The 23,346-nt window shown below is 39.3% G+C and overlaps 1 protein-coding gene across 1 annotated transcript in view; it reads left to right on the plus strand.

The window, feature by feature from the left end:
• PCCA (propionyl-CoA carboxylase subunit alpha) overlaps positions 1 to 23,346 on the plus strand; it is a 394,113-nt gene that overhangs the window by 112,006 nt on the left and 258,761 nt on the right. The window contains exons 7-9 of the mRNA XM_084616704.1: positions 3,299 to 3,430; positions 12,224 to 12,260; positions 19,954 to 20,032. Of these exons, the coding sequence (XP_084472830.1) occupies positions 3,299 to 3,430; positions 12,224 to 12,260; positions 19,954 to 20,032 (248 nt within the window). The remainder of the gene's footprint in view (positions 1 to 3,298; positions 3,431 to 12,223; positions 12,261 to 19,953; positions 20,033 to 23,346) is intronic.

A 23,346-nucleotide genomic window follows, 5' to 3' on the forward strand; every position in this document is an offset into this window, starting at 1 on the left:
TTAGCTTTTTTCCTTTCTTCCTCATCCCTCCCACCTTCCCAGGGGTGAAAGTAACATTCAACACTTACTGGTATGGGGGCTGGCTCTGGCCCCTGGAAGGGGTGGGGCCTTGGGCGGAAGGGGCGGGGCTTGGGGAGTCAGTGTCCCCTAGCCAGCCCATCAGCGCTGCCTGGCCCATGCTGCCCGGGGCTCCAGCAGCAATTTAAAGGGCCCAGGACAGCTGCTCCTTTTGCCTCCCCCATCCCCCCCCATCGGTGGGGGGAGGCAAAAGGAGCAGAAAGAACAGAAAACAGGGTTGTTTTTTTCTGTTTACGTTCATGTTGTCTATTTCCTTAAATCTATTTAAAGACTTAAGCCCTAAACTGACTTCTTCTGAAACCAAATCTCAATTTAATGTTGCAGGTTCTCATTAAACCATTCTATAACCACTCCAACAAGCCCCTTAGCATTATCCATTACTTGACTCTCTTAAAATAGCCTTTTTAGTGGCCCTCAATTCAGACTATATCTGAATTTTTTTTCTGAACAAAGTGGTTGATGTTCAGAACACCCCCTTTCTTCCTGGTGCTCATCCCTAAGATCAACTCTTTATTTCATTTCAGTGAGAACATTTTACCATCTCTGCATTCTAAGCAATCCCAAAGAGACCATTTTATAACAAATAATGCACATTGATTGTTATTTTGCAACATCGTGACATTGCATTTTTCATATTTTGGTGTTTATATCAATTGTTTGTTCTTTATTGACACATCAATAAAATGTGAAGACATAGCTACTGTGACATCAGCCATAATAATAATAAATGATTACATTGTCTTGAAAGGATAAGATAAATAGGTGGCAACCCAACATGCCCATACATCCCACACATAAAATTAACTTTAACTTTAACTTTGTAGTTAGATGTTGATAGATGTTTGGCTCTGTGTGTGTGCCCTCTGTGTGCTGCCCTAGCCCTAAGCAGACAGCTGGCATGGCAGACCTCGAGTGAATCACTCAGTGTCCACAAAATCCGTTAAGGCACGAAGGCACCAGCCCAGGTTCATTGTCGATGAAGCAAAGTACTATTATCCCTCAGCCTCTACCAGATCACTAATACATGTATGCCCATAACAATGGACCAGCTCGGTGAATGGTGGGACTTTCCGTTCCTCCCTAGGCCAGACAGAAATACTCCCTCTGATACAAACAAGTTAGTACTGCTCCTCTAACATAGTAAGTTACTGCCCCATGACATGGCTAGTTATCCATCACCTTGTACATGTTGGTTTGATCAAAACATCTTTATTACGTACTGTCATCCTAACCTTATTTTTTAGGAGGGGTCAGTGTGTTCCTGTTATCCTTGGGGAATGTTTTTGTACTATCCTTGATATTGGAATGTTCTGGTACCACTTGATATCTGGATGTGTTTGCATGAGTACTCTGTGACTAGCACTTATTATTTTTCTGCAATATCAGCCCTGTTCTTGCCAGATTCTGTGAGTAGGTCCTGCCTCATACCTGGCCTCTGATACAAGGGATTATGTCTTAGGCTCTCTTCCTACTAAATTTTCCCATTTTTTTGTCTTTTTACGGGGAGGATGTTTACCCATCATCCCGGAAAAGCATGATGCTTGGACTGAAGATGGCCCAGTGGGCTAAACACTGTGATGTGGCCACCTTACTTTTCCATCTATATATTCACACCCCATCTGTCCCTTAGTCTGCACTTAGTCTGGACAGATTTTATTTTCCAATTGTTTTTAGTCCCCTATAGTGGACGTGGGAATGTTAGGCCTGGCACCATGACTGAGGCTTGGGGTGTAGAGTCGTACTTTGATAACCTGTGGGTGACATGAGGAGGCCTTTATACTTAGTTGGTGGTCAGTGAGATGGGCGTTGGTCAGGGTTATAATATACACATGTGTATATGTTTATACCTTAAGCATTTATTATAGGGCACATGTGATTCAACACACCTCACAGAGTATCCAAGTATACAGATGTCCAACAGCCTTTACAAACTGGTATAAGTACAAATAGTTGCTTTAAAAATATTAATAAGCATTTGATTATTCCTTATAATGATTATTCATTACTGTGGCAGTGTTGATGGTGGCCAATCTGGGTCATTCCACAAACTTTAAAGCACAAATTCTGAACTTCAAAATAGTATCAGTGTTAAATGGCAACTGTGAAAATATTGGTATTCAGTAAGCTGTCCTTCCTCAACACTTTCAGTTGTGGTGGTTAACTTTTGCTGCTTAACTGATTATTCAAATAGAGAGAGGCTCTTCTCTTTTAAATCAAGCCAATGGGAAAAGCCCTACAGTCTGGCATGACTACTCTTTTGATGGTTAACCTTAATCCTCCTTTGATCCCCATATAAAATTTTAAATATCTTAATAATGTAATTGTTCTGGCTCTAATTTTTGAGTACAAAGGACACACAAGCTTTTTCCTTTTCTGTGTATGCGCACAAACATAGTGTAAAGTAGTTACTTTCACCAAAGGTGATTATAATGGAATTGCCAGTGGAACTGCATAATATTATCCTTAAGTAGAGGATGCTAAGAAACTGTTATGAAAGGTACATTTTTCACTTAAGAAAACCCAATTTTGTTGGCTAGCATCATAGGGGATAAATGAGGAAAAATCATACTTTAATACTAGTAGCATGAATTAATTTTTATGCCACCCTACATCCAGCTGAATGTGGAAAACCACATTTGTAAGATTTCACTTGTCTGAAGGATGCATGCAAATATTATATTTTCCATATTGCAGTATTTTCAATATTTTTTAAGTTCAGTCTTCAAAGTTTTTTAAAATGTTAAATAAAAGAGTTTATACTTTCATTTTGATGTTGGATAAGGCTTTGGTTTAAAGAATGCATAATGAAATCCCGAACTGTATTATACTTTAGTAAGCAATCTTTATAAGTCACTTTTGGCTATTTCGATCATTGGTTAACTGGACTCCTCTCACTCAAGGGATATTTCTAATTTTCAAGCTGGAATACTTTGACTTTCTGCTGTTTCCTTTGGCCTGGCTTTGATTTATACAGACACAGATTATAGGGGCTTTGAATCTGTGTGTATGCATGTTTAACAAGTTCATATACATTTTTAATGTACCAGCTCAAATGCTTCTTCCCTTTTAGTTATGTTTCTTCATAAATATATTATTTTCCAAATAAAGTTTCATTAAGAAATTTAGATTTTTCTTGTGTAAACCCATAATGAACTCCTGCTTAAGGATGTTTTCTTTTCTTTTGTTTTGTTTTTAATTTAAACCTTCATTGTCTCCACAGGCATCAGAAGGTGTCACCTTTATTGGACCTGACACACATGCTATTCAAGCTATGGGAGACAAAATTGAAAGCAAATTATTAGCCAAGAATGCAAAGGTCAACACAATCCCTGGCTTTGATGGAGTGGTCAAGGTGAGAAACTGTTTAACTGCTGTCTCTCCTCTATGGGATCTGACATTGTTTAAATAAAAGTACCACTCTCTTCAGAGGTGTGATATAGGATGCAATTATAAATTCAATATTCCAACTTCAATAGAAGATCCAATGAAAAATGTCATTGTCCTGATATTTTCAATGGCAAAAATGCTTCTGAAGAGGAAGAGCTATTGGAAGAATAGAATGAATTGTCAAATATTAAGCAGTATGCCATGGACGGCATATGAAGTGTGGTTCCTCAAAACATCTCACGTTTTAAATTACATTTGAGATAGTTAAGACCGGGGAATATGAGTTTAATACACCAGATGTAGTTTGGTGGTTGTGTGTGTGCGTGCGTGTATGCATATATACCTTGATGTGTGTTTTTCTTCCTTCATTTTCCTCCAGTTGTATTAACTTTATTGGCATGACCTAGGTAAAGTGTTGCCAAAGTTAATATGTTAAGTATTTGTGGGCAGCACAGGTTTCGCAGTGGCGTTTGATACACCATGTGTATTTTGTATTTCTGCCCAGTACTAAGTCAGTTGTAGACTACCTTATATTATGAGACTGGTTCTATAAAAAAGCTCTTCCTTTTCTTCCAGACTTATAAGCAGTGTTTCTTCCTTGCTTTTAGTAGGAATTCTTACACTATTTCCCATAGGTTGTTCCACCATCTTAGCTGTGTTTCTGTGTCTCGTACAGTGAAACGGAAAATGTTTTGATTTCATCTCTCCTTTGACATATTGTGATGTTGGTCTTCTATTTTTCTGCCTTTGTGTGTTTCTGTGAATAGGCTACATAACGGGGTTATAATACAAAATTGTTTTCACATGCTGAAAACTTGTTGAAACTTTCACCTTTTGGGGTGAAATTTCTCATGGTTGGTCTTCAAGTTGAATTTTTGGGGTAATTGTGAGCAAATATCCCTTCATCTGTTTTTGTTATGGGAAAAGGGGGAAATATATTTCCCATTTAAAAAAAATTCTGATCAATATTTTTTTAATTTAGCGGAAGCCAAAAACAGCTGAAGTTTATAATCTTGACAGTTGGCATTGACCTGGTCCTCATAAGGCTTGTGTACATTATGAAATATTGTTGTGTTTTGAAGATGATTGTGAACAAATGAATTTCTTGACACAATGCTGACCATGATTTAGGGCTTGTTTACATGGGGAATTTAGTGCAAAATATCTAGGGTGGGAATTTAAAGTGCAAGAGTCCCTTTTTGTGGTGTTAATCCTTATCCAAAATGGATTAAGCTAAACTGCACAAAAGTATTATTTGCACAAAATAAGTGCATCCACACAAGGAGATGGTACGGAATACTCACTGATAGCTATACCGTACTAGCTATTCTGGGCTTTTCCCCCTGTAGACAAACGCTTAGTGATCTGCACAGACCAAGACACATAGTGTTCAGCATCATGTCAGTTAACCAGTATTAAACCCTTCTGGGGTTTTTTGCTGGAAGGAATGAGTGACAGAGAGATTAATGAGAGAGAGGGAGGTAGAGAGGACGTGATGCAGGGAGAAATTGAAAGAACATATTCTATGGACCTGGGAGCAGAGGTAGTCCTTCACCCCCAAGTTCTGCGTTTTCACTAAGGGTATGTCTACACTGCCCATGTTACAGCGTGGCCATGGCAGTGCTGTGATGTGGGCAGTGTAGACACGGTTTATGGCCAGGGGAGAGCTCTCTTGGCGATTAAAAACAAACCAACAGCAAACCCCCCCGACCCTGAACGAGCGGTGGTAGCTTTATTTCTGGGAGCATGGCTCCTGGCTATAAAGCACTGTCTATACTGGCACTTTTCAGTGCTAAAACTTTTGTCACTTCACAAGGTGTTTTTTCACACCCCTGAACGACTAAAGTTTTAGCTCTGAAAGTGGCAGTGTAGAAACAGCCTAAATCTAGCTTTTCCTGCAGCAACAGAAGCCAGCCTGGGTTTTACACAGGTAGCTTTGCTTCCATTATGCTTTCCCCACAGCTTTACAAAACCATTTTTGCCTATGTGGCTGCCTCTTTGAATTGGCCTGAGAGTGACCTAGATAATGACTGGACGCTGGATGCTAGTCACTGTGGATCTGCATACACTAGGCAAAATAACATTGCTAGTGCTGGTGATGGAAATGCCTGGGGCCTGCGATGTCTGAAGGACTCATTTGTGTTCTCAAATAAGTGTTCACAGGCATTTCACAATGGCATTACCATCCATGAGAGTACACTGCCTTGGATCAAACCTTTATAAAGCCACTATCTACACTGGTGTGCTCTCTGCTGGTGCAGTGCTAATGTTGTTTGGAATGCTGAGATGTTGCATCAGTAACAGGTCATCTTGGATCCATTGCAGGATTCTATATCCTGTCTTTCAGCAACGGCTCCATACAAGGTTTGGAAGACTTAGCAACAGTCTAGCTGTTACCTAGCTGAGCTCCGCTCTTCCTGGTAACTTGTCCCTCATTCTAACAATCCTAAGGGCAAGTAGGGACTGCAACCGGAAAAAAATCTGATGAGTGGGGCTCATGGAGTTGAATATTCATAAATAGCTTTTATTTTATACATGAAACCATCAAATGTTTATGGAACACTTTATATTAAAAATTATCATACAGTTGTTTTGTTTGGCTATGTCCACAGTGGCAAGTGAAAGACAAAACTTGTGTCGTTCAGAGGTGTTGGAAACCCCCACCCCCGAAAGATGAATGTTTTGTCGATGACAAGCACCAGTGTGAACAGCACTAAATGTGAAGAGCACTCCTGCTGATAAGGCTAACACTGCTCATTGGGGGTGGGAGTTTCTTGTTGGCAGGAGAGCCGACAGACAGCAGCTACACTACGCTCATTTTAGCGGCACAGTGTAGACACAGCATTAATGTTTTTAGGTACTGGTTGTTTTATGCTATTGTAAAATATCAAGCCTACAAAATCAGGATAAGTGGTTAGTAAACACTAATGACACAACTAATAAAACTAATGGGGGAAAATAACTGACTATATGTAGTTATGCCTGAGGCCTGTGGTTGCAATGTTTTTTGGAAAACTAGCTCAGAAACTTCCAGAACCTGAAAAAATGAATGGAAAGAGGATCACTAGTGATATGTTTGTATTAGTATGTGGATGACAGGCAGCTGCATGTGACCTTTATGCCAAATATAAACAATGCCATCTCCCAGCCCTCAATGTTTGGATGGGATCAGCACCTACTTGAATGAAGAGCAGTGTCCCTCAAAACTTCTGCCACCCCTGCCCCCCAAATCCTCGTAAAACAAAACTCACTAATCAGGTTACATTTCCTACCTTCTGGGGAGAAAGGAAAATTGTTTCTTTTTGATCCTTGTGAGATTCCTGGATATCAGAAACAACCTGTAGAGATGCTTATTAGACAACACTGCTTCCACATGAAATAAAGACTTGAACAGAAGAGAGGTTGACTTGACTGGAAAAGCCTGAGACACTATATACTTAGACCCATGGGAAGTACCCAATCAACCAAAGTAGGATGAGAATATCTGCCTGTGATTGCCCTTGAATCCCTGATTGGAAGGAATCACAACAGATATGAACCTGTTTATTGTGTATCCACTTGGATCCCGAAGTGTTACAGGGCGTTTAGTCCCTGGTAGACAGTTTTCTTGATCAGTCAGCTAGTGTGAGGAACAGCTCTGCATTCCGTTTGCCAATTCAGCCAGGAAGTGAGGGGCAAGGCAGTGAGGAGCTCAGTGGATACTATCACAGGAGCTGCATGCAAGGGAGGGGATGAGGAGCTAAAAGCATGGTTTTGGGTCTCAGACTTGTTTTTAACTTTGCATTTCTGCCTTTCTAGTGGCCATCCACTTGGCCACTGAGCAGGAAAGCCTTCAGGCTCTTTTGTGTTTGAATCTCTACCTGACTCTTCATCAGGACAAGGTAGTCATGAGGAGTGGGATTTTTAAAGACACAAAGGGCTTTTATGTTCTCTAATTCCACTGAAAGTCATTGGGAGTTGGATGCCTAACTCCCCTTTGTGCCTAAATCTGTTCTCCTTTTTACTTACCAAGATGACTTCCTCTTTCCATTTGGAAAGAAAAATGCCTTCACACTCTTTGTGTGAAGAGAGCTTTGCATGATACTGTAAAGATCACTTCACAAGTTAGAAAGACAGACGAGGGTTGTTGTTTTTTGGTGGACAAAAAGGCATAAGAAAGACAGTGCTTCACTGTCTTGTTCAGTTCAAGACTACATTAAGGAAGACTACATTGCTCAGAATGAAGAGCTGTCTGTCTGTTTGTTAATTGTCATTTAAACAGTGCTGCGAAATGTACAGGGTGCTTTACAAATCTAGAGTAGAACATGTCCCCTTCCTCAAATAGCTTATCATTTAAGATAGCGGTTTTCAACCTGGGGCCCATGGACCCAAGGGCGTCTGTAGACTATGCCTAAGATTTCCAAAGGGATCCGCACCGCCATTAGAAATTTTTTAGGGGCCCGCAAATGAAAAAAGGTTGAAAAATCACTGATTTAAGATATGAGACAAATAAAGGTCTAAACACAGCACAACAGTTCAGGTAGGAGAGGCTGTGGAGAGGTTATAGGCCAGGAGAACAAAGTACTGTATAGTAGAAAGGATTCTTTCAAGGATTCGTCTTTAAGAAGAGTTTTGAAAAATGGAAGAAGAGGGTGCCTGGCATACAAGAGATGGGAGCCTGTTCCCAGGGGAGTGATCAGCATAAATGAAGGTCTGAAGTCAAGAGTGGAAGAGGGAGATGAAGGGATCATTGAAGATAGAGTATTGGAAGAAGCAGTGAAAGTGAGTTGTGGAGTAAGAGAAAATAAGAGCACAGCTGTGGGTGAGAGCAGGATTATACAAGAAGATGAGGAGCTTGAATCTGATACAGTAAGATAAAGGGAGTCCGTAGGGGATATTCAAGGTTGTGGGGCATTGGTTTGAGAACATGAGGACTTCAGCAGGTATTTTGGTTAGACTGGGGCCTGGTCTACATCTTAAAATTTAGGTCAACATAGCTACATCTTCCAGGAGCATGAAAAACCCACACCACTGAGCGACATAGCTATGCTGACCTAACCCCCAGTGTAGACGCAGTTATGCTACCAGAAGAATCCTGTGGTGCTGTAGCTTTGCTGGTATAGTCTCTGTAGTGAATAGATGGCATTTAATGGGAGAGGTGAGAAGCAGAGAGGCTAAAGAAAAAGGTTACAATAATAATCAAGGTGAGCAATGACCAAACTGAGTGGTGATAAAGAAGTGTATGTGGATTTCTCGCAGTGGGGAAAGTGACAGAAGGCAAGATTTTACAGGTTAAAGAAATGTGAGGGACAAACTGGGTAGTGGGGAGGAGGAAAGAGGCTGTAGTGAAAGGTGGGAGTGGGGAAGATAGTGGAGAAAAGTTTTTATTGCTGGATAGTGTCCAGTTTACTTGTACAGCAAGTGCCGCAATGCTGAATGTGGGTCCAGTAGGTTAATATCTGTAGATGAAATCCTCTCCCCTCTGAAATCAATGGGAGTTTTGACATAGATTTCAGTGGGGTGAAGATTTTTTGGTTTGATTTGGTTTTTTCCTACATAGCCATTTCAGTATGTTTTTGAGCTGGGTAGTGATGTTAAAATGCCCCCTAAACCTCTCGCAAAATAAATATTGGACGTTAGTAACTGCTTACCTATTAGTTTAGATTTTCCAAGTTCCTCTACACCACCAAACATTGCCGTCCCTGAAAAATACGATGTAGTTATTCCTAAGTAATAAAAATTGTATAGCTCCCAAAGTCTCTCAACTAGTTCAGCTAGTCAATCCACTTCATCACAGTAGTTCTACTTTAGTCCTGTCTCCATTTGCTGGTACCTGGGAAAGAAGAATTTAAACCAAATGAACACGTAAGAAATTTCTATTTAATTTAACAAAAATGACTTTTTAATGCCCTTTTAACTTAACCGTGGTGAACTCAGCCATTAGTAAAAACATAATCGTTAATGTGACTTTTATATCACTTTTTTTATTAATTGTCCAAACTAGTAAAAAATGTAATAACATAAAATAATATGCTAGAATTGTATAGTTTTTTTATAATTAATCTGTTTTAAACAAAAACTAGTGTAGCTTATGTGTATTTACAGGAAACAACAGTACACCAATGAAACCTTTGCAAAAGATGAAATTCATTAAAATATTTTTAAATATTTTTTTAATACTCATGTTTTCTTTGTATATTTTCCACACATGATCTTATGCATTGGGTAATACCTTATTTGTGATACTGATTTTTTTTCCCATGGCAACTATGCAGTGTCTGTCAGAACTACTCAGCACCAATAATCTAAAAATAACTGCCTTAAATTTTTATTAGAACTTGGACACTTGCCATATTTATGTAATGCTCAAATAAAATGCACTGTATTAAAATTTACTGTTTCAGGGAAAGAGATCAAAAGGCAGTTGCTAGAGACTGGATTATGCTAGTTGTTTATGCATTTTTCCAAACAGTTTCCATCTCCTCTCTCTTTTTAGAATTCTAAAACAAACAAACAATATCTTCTGTTTCTAAAGCAGACTTTGAAAGCTAAAAAATTTGAATATGCGTTGAATTGCTATTGTGAAGCTCTTTTAATTTTAATACATTACAACTGTTAACTAAATTGATGTTAAAATAGTGTAAATAAGTGATATCCTTGCTGGTAGACTTCTTAAATCTGTTCCCCTCACTGTTTTTCAGGATAAAATGATTTGAGGCAATTAATGCGATGCTCCTCATATTGCACTATTTATTCTTTAAAATTGTTGACTGTATATATAAAACAATCATGGCTCTGAAAAGTTGTCTTCCAGTGATTTGCTGCTTGTTTTTCTTTGAACTTGCAATATACATTAGCCACTTGTTTGCAGGTAACTAAGTGAAAAAATTTATCCTATTTGCTTCCCCCTCTCCCAATTCTATTTTGCAAATATATGACTGAATTTGCAAGAGAAAAGAAATGTAAAAGTTTCCTTCTTGACTATAATCGTGGCTCTTCATCAGTCATCACTCTTCCTGCATTTTGTTCAAGAGGCTCTAATTGTCTGCATTTGGCAGGTTTAACACTTCCTGACAGAGAGGCTATTAAGGGGAAGTATTCTCGCATAACTGTCACAGGCAGGAACAAAGAACCTTCAAACTCAATGTGTGGAAACCACTAACATTCTTAAATGACCCTTTTCATGCATTTTTATCCCTTTAAGCTAAAATTTGGAGAGTGCAGGGTCATGGAAAGCAGCAAGGTGTAATAAAACAGTAAACCTTGATTTTATTTTGTAGATTTATCTCTGACTTAAAAACAATTGTTATTTGGAAAAATCTCATTAACAGATGTGACTGCTTGGAGTAAAAAGACTTAAAACTGATGTAGCTTTCAGGACTGCTTTGAACTTAACAAGCACCGATTTGTGGAGCAGACTAGCTAATGAAAGGAAATTAAATTTTCTGACAACTTCCCCTGCCAGCCTCCTTATTCTTCATGGGGTTGTTACTAGGTACTGAAGACTTTTAAAGAGGATTTTGTTTTATTATTGGGCATAAATGAACCAGGTATGAACATTTTGTATGTATTTAAAAAAAATTCTGACCTGGGTGCTTTTAAAACGAATTGCCTTGAAAGCTTTAAAAATATTGAATTTCATTTTAATGTTAATAAGTCAACCCCTTAAGCTTCAGACGCACTTAGCAGCTGGTGGTTTCCAGACATTACTGCCTTCCATTCAAATCTTTTAATATATGTCACAGAATAGTATAAATATTAGCAAATTTGGATGGAATTTTCAGATTTAACCCATGCCACGATCATATAAACATTTTTCTTTTTACAGTATCATGATAGAAATATATTGTTGTAGGTGAAGGGATGTGGAATTAAACTACTGAATGAGATAGAAACTTAGGCTGTTACAAGTGAACCTGTGCTGAAAGTACCTTGGGAGAATCATTTTACTTCCCCGGCTTCCCTCTCACACACACTCCATTACACTATTCCTTTCTTTGCCCCCTCCCCCCCCCACTCCATGTTGTGGATACAGACTAACACGGCTACCCCCTGATACTTTCCTTTCCATAGTATGAGTCAGCTGATGCAATATAGATGGTGACAACAAAAGAACTTTGCTAATTAATAGTATCTTACAAACTGTTTTTGATCATCATGGAAACCATTATTTGAATTTATGCATTTCAGACCACAGTTCAAAACCCTAACAAGTTACATTAAAGCATTTGTCATGAGGCTAAAAACTGCAAAACTGAAGTTGATGTGAATTTTGCCTGAATAAGGACTGCAAGATTTAGTTCTTAAAGAAGTTCTGTAAGATTCATTCTGAATCTGAATCTTATCCAAACAATAGAGAATCCACTCCCCCTGCTGACAGCATCTGGAAAAACATGACACACAAACAACTGAGGACAGAAACAAGCTGGGAATGGACAAGCTTTAATGATCTGATTTATGATCCATTATTGATTGTAAACTTCTAAATTCTACCATTTAAATTCCTTGAACTGCACAAAATCATTTTGAGATTCTGGGAGTGCTTCCTGTCAGCTGATTGCTTCCCGCTTTGAGTTTCTCAGTATAATAATGATGAGGTAGAATTTACATTCCACTTATGGTATTAATTTTACATTCCTCTTACTGAAAAGGGTCAGAAGGTTGTAAAATCAAACATTAAATGAATCAGAGGAGACAGTAGTGCAATATATGACTGCCCTAAGGACATAGTGCAATGGCTGATGGGATTAATGTTAGGTCTCATTTCCTGCTTTTACAGGATGCAGATGAAGCTGTCAGGATTGCAAGGGAAATTGGTAAGTTCTTAAATTAGCTATGGTGGGATTTGTGTGCCTCTCAGCAGACATGGTTGACTAAATTGAATGTGTAATAAGTAATCCCTATAGAACAAATAATGTTTTAATGGTTTTTAAGTTCCCCATTGCCTTAATGCCCTATCTCTTAAATCATCACATTTTAGCTTTACAAACTGAGCTTTAAAGACTGAGTACATGAATGAGTTGCAGACAGGATACAAGACACAGTGATCACTGGTTAGTTTAAAAAGGAATTTATTTTAAAGTATTCATGAAATTAAATATGATATCCTTTTTGCATAAGGTGTTAGGCATGGTACATTTCTCTTTATAGGGAGGCTGACAGAATGATGCTTATGCTCTTCATTCTTCATCGTTATTTGAACCACAGCTGGCATGAATACAGTCTGGGTCACCAACTTTTCTGCTATACCACGCTAAAATCAAATCACTATTCTGCTTCTAAATACATTATAGAATGGGAAAAAGCAAACAAAAACCTACCTGGGACTCTTATTTTAGCTAAGGCCAAGTGTAATGTGTGATAGACACCTTCGATCCTCATTTAGGAAAGCTTCTTATTCAGGAAAATATCTATGCACGTGCTTGCTGAAGTGCTTTCCTGAATTCGGTCCTAGTACTGTAAAGCCATGGTTTCCAACCTGTGGTCCGGGGATCCCGGGGGGTCCGCAGACTGTGCCTAAGAGTTCTAAAACAGTCTGTACCACCATTTGCAATTTTTTAGGGGTCTGCAAATGAGAAAAGATTGAAAACCACTGCTGTAAAGTGTTTTGTGGAGGCGACAGCCTGGATGGGCTCTCTGATTATGTTTGTTTTATGAGTCTAAGGATTTGTCGCTTAAAGAGGGTTTCTTGGCTGTTTTTTGTTTTTGTTTTTGTTTTTTAACAGTGTAGCTACTCCAACATGAACCCCTACTATGGATGCATGTACTTCACCAGTGCAAAAGGTGACTAGTGTTGTCACACCTTAGACTGGTTTAAAACTGGGATAATTTGTGGGGCCGAAAAACACTTTTATACCAGTACTGTGCATTCCCACTGAGAATTTTCACTGATGCAGCTATATTGCACTAGTTTAACTGCACCAAAATCTCAGGTGTAGACAAGTTGTAAATTAGGATGGCAAAATTAAATTCAGCATTTTTTTTGGCTAGCTTTTACGTCACTGTTGTGAGATCAGGTGATTCATAGATATTAAGGTCAGAAGGAACCATTATGATCATCTAGTCCGACCTCCTGCACAATTCAGGCCACAGAATCTCACCCACCCACTCCTGCAAGAAACCTCTCACCTATGCCTGAGCTATTGAAGTCCTCAAATCGTGGTCTAAAGACTTCAAGGTGCAGAGTATCCTCCAGCAAGTGACCCATGCCACATGCTGCAGAGGAAGGCGAAAACCCCCCAGGGCCTCTTCCAATCTGCCCTGGAGGAAAATTTCTTCCTGACTCCAAATATGGTGATCAGCTGAACCCTGAGCATGTGGGCAAGATTCACGAGCCAGATACCCAGGAAAGAATTCTCTGTAGTAACTCAGATCCCACCCCATCTAACATCCCATCACAGGCCATTGGGCTTATTTACCATGAATCGTTAACATGATTTTGGCAATTAATTGATCTTTATCTCATCATACCATCTCCTCCATAAACTTATCGAGTTTAATCTTGAAACCAGATAGTCTTTTGCCCCCACTGCTTCCCTTGGAAGGCTGTTCCAGAACTTCACTCCTCTGATGGTTAGAAACCTTCATCTAATTTCAAGTCTAAAGACTTATCACTCACTGTCATTCAAGCAGAAATGAAAGGAAGACAAGGTTGCTAGCCATGCTAAAATTTTAGTAGGACAAGTTGTTAAATAAAATTGCTGTTTTATAGCATGGAACCCTTTTAAAAAAATTAATTAAATACATCTTTTCAGCTTCATTTGTATATTTTGACTTGCAGTTTTGTTTTTGTGGGATTTGTAACCACTGATCTAAAAGGCTATCTACAAGTGTTTTTGTAAATTAACTGAGTATTTTGAGTGACACAAATAGCAAGGGGCAGCGGTGCATTCCACATGACTTGTAAAACTTATTCTCACTTATTTTTCATTTTTGGCCCCCTGATGTCCTCGTGACCTGTTCCTTTTTCTGATATGATTGTCCCAATAGGCTGATGGTATCACTTCAACCTGTTAACCTTGATGGGCATTGGAGACAGTTATAGGGAGTTATGCAGGTAGCATTTTTTTTCTTTGTCTCTGGCTAGTTTTAAAAATTATGTTTAAAAAGTTTGCCGAATCATGCTGTATATTGAAAGAAAAAAAGCCACTTTTCATGTTTCCTCCACCAGCTCAAATAGTTGGACTTCACTGAGGTTTCTAAGGTGATGTATAGTTCTCAGCACGGTTAAGTGGGGTGCATCATATCAGAGTGTGAGCTAGTGATCTGTGTTATTAGGGGACCTAAAACGAGAAAACAGGATACAACCGGAATCTCGAATGTGTGTAATGCACCTGTACCCTTTTGCTGTTTGGGGCACCTGGAATTTATTTACAATATTTTCAGGTTACCTTTAACTGTGTTCATCCAAACAGTCTTGCTTTTCTAAGAATGTCTTTGAGATAGTTATTGTAAAGAAAAAATTGTTCTGATGTCAGTTGGAATGCATAATCAATGATTTTAGCATTCCAAGTAATGCCCTCTGCTGATTTCACTTTCTGCTTCTTAATGGTGCATTCTGACTGGCTGTTCATTAGCAATACTGGCTGTGTAGCATGCATCATCAATGTTCTATGTGGTACTGCCTGTAACTGTCTAAGACAAGGTTATCATTATAAATATAGCTTAAAGGAAAGAAAAATACATTTTGTTGTCCAATTATAAGTGAGCTGAATTTGTTTCTTCCCCCCTTTAATTGGTGTAGTGTTCTCTTTGTTTCCTTCACCCTGCCATTCCTACCCTACTCCCCAAAAATTAGGATATGTTCTATGTCATCTCTTCTTTCCTCTTATTGTTTGCGTGTTCCCTCTCCCCATACTTTTCTGTGTGAGCTTTACTTCTCCCATTGTCCTTTCTGCAATATATAATCTCACTAGCTCTACTCCTTTACCATTTTTACAGTATTTTTAATTCTCCTCTCCCATCACTTCTGATGGGTTGTCAGTCTTCCTTTTCCCTTCTTTTTTTGTTGTTGTGGTCCATTTTTGCTTTACTCTTCTCTCTGCTCCTACTGCTCCATTCTGAAGAGTTCTGTTCTGTGTGACATACAGGCAGTGATGTGAAACCAGCAAGGATTTTCTTTTTTTGGGTAATCTTCTGGCTGTTCCATCTATTCAAACTGTAAGTCGCAAATTGAAACTTACTAGAGTCCTGATCTTTGAAGCATGATCAGGATCTAGTAAGTTTCACTTGGTATCTTGCCATGCTAGTGAAAAAAAAAAAAAAAACAAGAACCAAAGCCAGTATAAAACAAAGTAGCTGGAAAACATGCTATTGTCATGTTTCAGTTCACTTATAGCTGGCTGATGATTAATGTTGCTTAAAATAGATACTGAAAACAGACTCTGATATTGCTGGACAGATAGTTTATGGTCCAGAGGCTACTACTTTATAAAAATAATTTAATAAAATAATACCTGATAAGATGTGCTGGCAATGATGAAAACTGGGAAGTAACAGCAATAGGGAACCATCGCAAGCCCTTGCTGACCCCTTTTGATACTCAAATACTGAATATGCTTAACTGTGTAAAGAGAGAACAGACCAACTTAATGATGACAATATTACTTATTTTATACAGCATCAAAAGTCTACCAGACTCCGTTTAAATTAGGCAAAAAGGCTTGTATATTTCCAAGACCCAGACAGGTGTACAATCCCGTGAATTCTAATGCACCAGGAAAAGCACCAAACTTTGCACCAAGAGTTGGGTAAACTCATGAATCCAAATTTAGGCAGCGGAAGGTAAATTGGTGCTTAATCTGTGGGAAAGAGAAGACTGAACCCTGCTCAAATAATTTACCCCTACCTGGGAGATTAATCTAATCCTTGCTGCCAGAACATACTACCGTAAATGCTATTAGCTTTGAGTTTTGAATTTAGCAACAATAAAAAATCCAGCCAATCTTTAATCCATGTTAATTCAGTTATTGAGACTGTAGCCAATGTCTGAGAGGTGCAGGCCATCAATGCAAAATTGACTAGGATAATGATAATTAATGCCCTCAGCGTCTTTCCCCCAGCAGATACACAAAACCTCCTAAACCCAGCCAAGGGATCCTCATCTTCTATATAGCAGGACTGGCAGGCCTCTCAGGTTTGCCAAATAACAAAAGGGCCCCCTGGGACATCAGCTCTCTCCTTGACCCAAGGCCAGTATGATCATTCTTAAGGCCATATGTAGACACACACATGAAAGTTCTCTGGTTTTTCAGAAAAGCTAAACACCCAACAAATTCTGTTAAAGTGGAAGGCAGCTAGTGTGCTTAGCATCTTTGAAAGCAGGCTATTTTTTTTTTTTTGCTTATGTATTTAGGAAACTAATCTTAAACACACAATTTTGAAAATGTTGGCCCTATTTTATTCTATATTATTTTTAATGTTTGCTGTCTTTACACTTGAATCATTTCTAATTTAAATTTCAAGGGCCATATGTCTAAGGCAATGGTTGATGAATTCACATAAAATAGGACTCAACCTCTGCTCAAAATTCACATACAGATTTTCTTGAAATTTGAAAAAGTTTGGATGCCCTTTTCTCCCCATCATTTTTTGCCATCCTCATTTCAGCATACCTCTCAAATATTGCTTTTGAACCTTGTTGTAACAGTAGGGAATAGGCAGTTCTCTATCTGGCCAAACTGTGAGAAAATATTTCAATGGGAGACCTGTTTGAATCATGTTCTAACACAGAAGTCAAACATGGGTCTATTATCTGGGTTTGTCAATACTGTTCTGTTTGGTCTATGACTTAAATTGTTTTCAATACCAGCTGAGAGAGGATAGGGAGAAACCATTGCTGCGTTTTGTCATTTTTCCAAATGCAGACAAAGCCGAAGTGTGATAACTATCTAATAAAAATGCTCTCTCGGAAGGCATAAAAAGAGTTGACTGCAGAAATTTTCTCCCTTACCATGGAAAGTTGTATGTGTATACTGAAACTCTTTCTTTATAAAATGTGTGCTGGTTTTTTTACACTTACTGGGACTATGTATAGTCTTGATTTGCCACCTTATGTACATGTACAGCTAATATGAAATCAATACACATAAAATTACCAAAAAGCAGCAGTAAAGTGCTGCAAAACTCAACGGGTCATACCAATAACAAGCCTCCTGTACATTTTTTGTTAAGTAACCCAGTTTAGCAAACTTGGTTGAAAAATGTGATTTATGTGTTTTATAATATATAAACAGTGTACCTTATTTCCCCCCAGAAGTGAATGTCAGCAAAATTATAATTATTTTTATAATGACTGTATGAGTAAAATCAATGAGTTATTCAGTTGAATAACATAATGTGTTATACCAGGCTCAAATGATTAGCGTTATTGGTAAGAAGATGAACTTTTTCAAGCTTCAAGTGGTGTTACTATGGAGCACATAATATGAATTTTTATTTTTAATATTAGATTGAAACATCATAATTGTACTGGATTAGACCCATGCTCCATCTTGTCCAATATGCGGTCTCTGACCGTGGTCAGCACCAGATGTTTCAGAGAATGGAGTAAGAAATCCACAGTAGGCAGATGTAGGGTAATCTGCTCCCCACAATAGGGCTCATCTAATCTCTAATAGTTAGATATTAGCTAAAGGCCTGAAGTATAAGGTTTTAAAATGAGGTTTTATATCCCTTCCAATATCGTTTTTTAGACTTAACAATGATAACTCTGGTGGATATTCTTTCCAGCCATAAAAATGTCTAATCCCTTTTTGAATCTTGCTGAATTTTTGGCCTCACTGATGTTCTGTGGCAAGGAGTTCCACAGTTAAATTATACTTTTGGAAAGTATTTTCTTTTATCCATTTTGAATTTGCCACCTCAGTTTAATTGAGTGTCCTATTTATTTTTTTTTATGAGGCAGGAAAGTTCAGAAACTTCCAATCTGCCTTCCCTAGACCCTTCATTAATTTGTATGGTTTTATCATCTCCACTTTTATTCACCTCCTTTCAAAGGAAGAAAACTCAAGTCTTCCCAATTTCTCTTTATGTGTAAGTTTTTTCAAATACAATTATTTTTACCGGCCTTCCCTTGAATCCCTTTGAAATTAAATAGACGTGAACTGTTTGAAAGTGAGGGGTAAAACTATTCACAATTCATAGAGCTAAATAAGTAAACAGTAAAAACTACAGTGAAATTTGTTAACGTGGTTGATTTGGATGTCCCTATTTTGACATGTATCCAAATATTCACTATCATCCCCAAATCTCTTAAATAGTGAGCTTTCCAAAGCAGTCATGCATAGAAACAAATCTTCATTTTGCAAGGACAGATCATGGTTTTAGTGCCAAGACAAGTCAGCAGGGTTAGAGTTTGCTCTAATTAGCATCCTCATAAACTATACCTGCAGCCCTGTGACACACACATGGTTGTGGATTTTTTCCTATCTTTGAAAATATCAGACTATCTTAGAAGCTATTCCAATCTGATCCTTAACTACCAAATGTCCCCCAGATTAGTGTGAGAGAGAGGCAGATTAATCAATGCAATTAAGAAATGACCTCTGGAAAGTAATTGTAATCCCAAATAGTTATGCTACATGTACTAATTTCTTTCTCTCTCTTTCTTTTTAACATTCAGAAAACTTTTACAGCCAAATTGAAAAATTCATAATAAGTTAACCTTACTCTGGGAGTAAAATACTACTCAGTCTGAGCAGGGGTGTTAGATTTTGTTTTTTAATTTAATATTTGTATCACATCAGTTTTGGGAAATTACTTCTGTTACCTTCTATTGGTATATAATTGTTAGTATTTTTTATTCACTTGTTCTAATGTGAGTGCAGCACGGCTCTTTTGTGATGTCAAATAAATGTACTGCACTATTGGCCAAGGCCTTTGAATACATAAGTTGCTGGCCATTTTGACCAATAGCATAGAAACACCTCCTGTCTATTTCTGCTAGTAAAGTATGTATGTTTTATCTTCATCAGTGAAAATACTTACACTGGACCCTTGCTAGAACATGGGGTTCGGGATCCATGCGCGGTACCACATTATAGCAGGGGCAGCGTTACCATGGATCCCAATTTAAGTGTTTAAATTTGGGATCCATCGCTGCAACTGCACTATATGCGAATCCGCGCTCTAGTGATGCACGCTCTAGCAAGGGTCCGCTGTATTTCAACAGAAGAAAGGTAACAAAATTTGTTAGAAGAGTAAAGTTAAGTCAGAAATGACAAACATACCTTTTCTCATAAACCACTTTGCCACTCGGGGACTCTGTTTACTCAGTATTTTGGGGGTATTAAATGAAATAGAGAAAACCACTTTCTCATGGCATCACAAATGTACTGTATTGACAATATAGTCTCAAAAAGGAAAAAAAAATCTCTTCTCTCGCCAAACAAACCTTTTTTAATAAACCAGTTGTTGTCTGCTACATTATTGGACATGTGGTCAGTTGTCATGTTCATATGAGCAACTGATCAAAGTTTGAAATTCTGTCTAATTGTTCCCCAATGTTAGGCTACCCTGTCATGATCAAGGCCTCAGCAGGTGGTGGTGGGAAAGGCATGAGAATCGCTTGGAGTGATGAACAGACCAGGTGAGATGCTGTCCAAAAAACTAGCCTTGATGAATACTGCAGTTACCAAAGTTCCATTAAACCACTGTGAACTGACAATTAAACAGATACCAAATGTGAAATGGAGAAATTAGATAGTTTCTGCTTTTATCCCATTTGTAGAAAGTGTGCACGATACACGGGTGGTTTCTTTATTTTTTTTAATATATATTTTTTTCTGTACAAATCTGCCTTTGCAAGCATTACAAAGAGTTTACAACTTACTGGAATAAGAAAAAAATTGTCTTCCAACCGCCTTTCAACTGTGGCTTGATTTATTTTATAAATCTATGTTGCAAATAATATTTATATTATACATCTTTGAATTTATTGTTATATGAATTGTCAGTATATTAAGTAAGGTAAACCGTTATGCCCCGGTCTTGCAAACATTTATTCATGTAATTAGTCCTCTTAAATTCAATGGGACTGACTACTAATGTACGGAAACACGTTTGTGAGTGTTTTCAGGATCTGGGCCGTAACTAATATTTTAGCACAAAATCATGTAATTAATTAATCTCCAGTAAACTGGTGCTTGTGTGTGTGAAGAAGAGAGAGTAAGTATATTCAACACACACACAAAAAGTTTTCAGTTTTTTGTAATAGGTCTTCCCACAAAATACTGAGCCTTTTATAGCATTTTTGAGTTCACTGAAGATATTTCAGAATGCATTTTTCTGTGACCTAATAATCAGGAGACCAGTTGCAACTTATCATATTAGTGATGTCACAGAATGATGCATTATGGGTGTACTAGGAATTGTCTTCAGTGCACTAGAAATTGTCAGAAGACTTTTTCAGTGGGAAAAATTATCTAAGTTTAGGTACATTTTTTTCATGATTTATTTCTAAATTGAATGCTGCCCACACGAGGGCTAGGAAAATCCAACACATATGTCCGGGTTCCCTCCCCACTCTGAACTCTGGGGTACCGATGTGGGGACCCGCATGAAAGACCCCGTAAGCTTATTTCTACCAGCTTAGGTTAAAAACTTCCCCAAGGCACAAATTCTTCCTTGTCCTTGGACAGTATCGCTGCCACCACCAAGTGAGTTAGATAAAGATATAGGAAAAGGAACACCTGGAGTTCCTGTTTCCCCAAAATATCCCTGCAAGCCTCTTCACCCCCTTTCCTGGGGAGGCTTGAGAGTAACCAAGGTGAGCACAGACGAGACCCTTGGGTTTTTAGGACACTAAAAACCCAATCAGATTCTTAAAAACAGAACTTTGTTATAAAGAAAAAAGTAATAGAAGCACCTCTGTAAAATCAGGATGGAAGGTAATTTTACAGGGTAATAAGATTTAAAGGATTCCCCTCTCGGCAAAACTTCAAAGTTACAAAAAACAGGAATAAACCTCCCTCTTAGCATAGGGAAAATTCACAAGCTAAAATAAAAGATAACCTAATGCATTTCCTTGCTATTACTTACAATTTGTAATCTTAGATGCTTATTTCAGATATGGCTTTAGGAGATGTATTTTTCCTGCCCTGGTCCCTCTCTGTCCTGGAGAGAACACAAAAAGAGCACAAACAAAAACCTTCTCCCACAGATTTAAAAGTACGCCTGTACGCCGATATAGCGTGATCCAATATAACGTAGGTTCGCATACAACGCGGTAAAGCAGGGTCTGGGAGGCAGGAGCTGTGGGGGGGCACTTTTGGGGGCCCTGCAGGCCCAGAGTGTCCTGGGTGAATAGTGGGGGGCTGGGAGCAGCCTGCTCCACTTCCCTCATCCCGGCCCCAGTCGTGTCGCTTGGGGGAGGGGGTTTGGGGGAAGGGATTCTCCTCCCCCCCCACTCTGCACTCACTGGCAGCGGCGGAAGTGGAGCAGCCCGGCCCCAGCCCACTCCATTCCACCAGCTCCCAGCCGTGGCGCTCCGCTTCTCGCTGCCGGTGAGTGGGGGGGGGCGTCCTTTCCTCAACCTCCCTGCACTCACCGGTGATGGGAAGCTGAGCAGAGCAGCTGGGGCCACATTGCTCCGCTTCCCGCTGCTGCTGGTGAGTGCCTGTCTGGGGGTAGGGGTGTGAATAGGGGTCGGGGCAGTCAGGGGACAGGGAGCAGGGGGGTTGGGTGGGGGTGGGATCTTGGGGGTGACAAAGGACGGGGGGGTCTCTGGAGGAGGGGCGGTCAGGGGACAAGGAGCAGGGGGGCCAAAGCAAGTTCGATAGAATACGGTTTCACAAATAACGCAGTAAGATTTTTTGGCTCCCGCGGACCGTGTTATATTGGGATAGAGGTGTATCTTCTTCCCTTATTGGTCCTTTTGGTCAGGTGCCAACCAGCTTATTTGAGCTTAACCCTTTACAGGTAAAGGAAGGATTTTATGCTACCCGTAGCTCTATGTTTATGACAAACATACATCTGTAATTAACTCAGTTTAATTTTACTTGATAAGTTCATCTTTAATCATAGAATCATAGAATATCAGGGTTGGAAGGGACCCCAGAAGGTCATCTAGTCCAACCCCCTGCTCAAAGCAGGACCAATTCCCAGTTAAATAATCCCAGCCAGGGCTTTGTCAAGCCTGACCTTAAAAACCTCTAAGGAAGGAGATTCTACCACCTCCCTAGGTAACGCATTCCAGTGTTTCACCACCCTCTTAGTGAAAAAGTTTTTCCTAATATCCAATCTAAACCTCCCCCACTGCAACTTGAGACCATTACTCCTCGTTCTGTCATCTGCTACCATTGAGAACAGTCTAGAGCCATCCTCTTTGGAACCCCCTTTCAGGTAGTTGAAAGCAGCTATCAAATCCCCCCTCATTCTTCTCTTCTGCAGGCTAAACAATCCCAGCTCCCTCAGCCTCTCCTCATAACTCATGTGTTCCAGTCCCCTAATCATTTTTGTTGCCCTTCGCTGGACTCTCTCCAATTTATCCACATCCTTCTTGAAGTGTGGGGCCCAAAACTGGACACAGTACTCCAGATGAGGCCTCACCAATGTCGAATAGAGGGGAACGATCACATCCCTCGATCTGCTCGCTATGCCCCTACTTATACATCCCAAAATGCCATTGGCCTTCTTGGCAACAAGGGCACACTGCTGACTCATATCCAGCTTCTTGTCCACTGTCACCCCTAGGTCCTTTTCCGCAGAACAGCTGCCTAGCCATTCGGTCCCTAGTCTGTAGCTGTGCATTGGGTTCTTCCGTCCTAAGTGCAGGACCCTGCACTTATCCTTATTGAACCTCATCAGATTCCTTTTGGCCCAATCTTCCAATTGGTCTAGGTCCTTCTGTATCCTATCCCTCCCCTCCAGCGTATCTACCACTCCTCCCAGTTTAGTATCATC

This window comes from Lepidochelys olivacea (assembly GCF_965140295.1).
Source record: "Lepidochelys olivacea isolate rLepOli2 genome assembly, chromosome: 1".
Classification (NCBI taxonomy): Eukaryota; Metazoa; Chordata; order Testudines; family Cheloniidae; genus Lepidochelys; species Lepidochelys olivacea.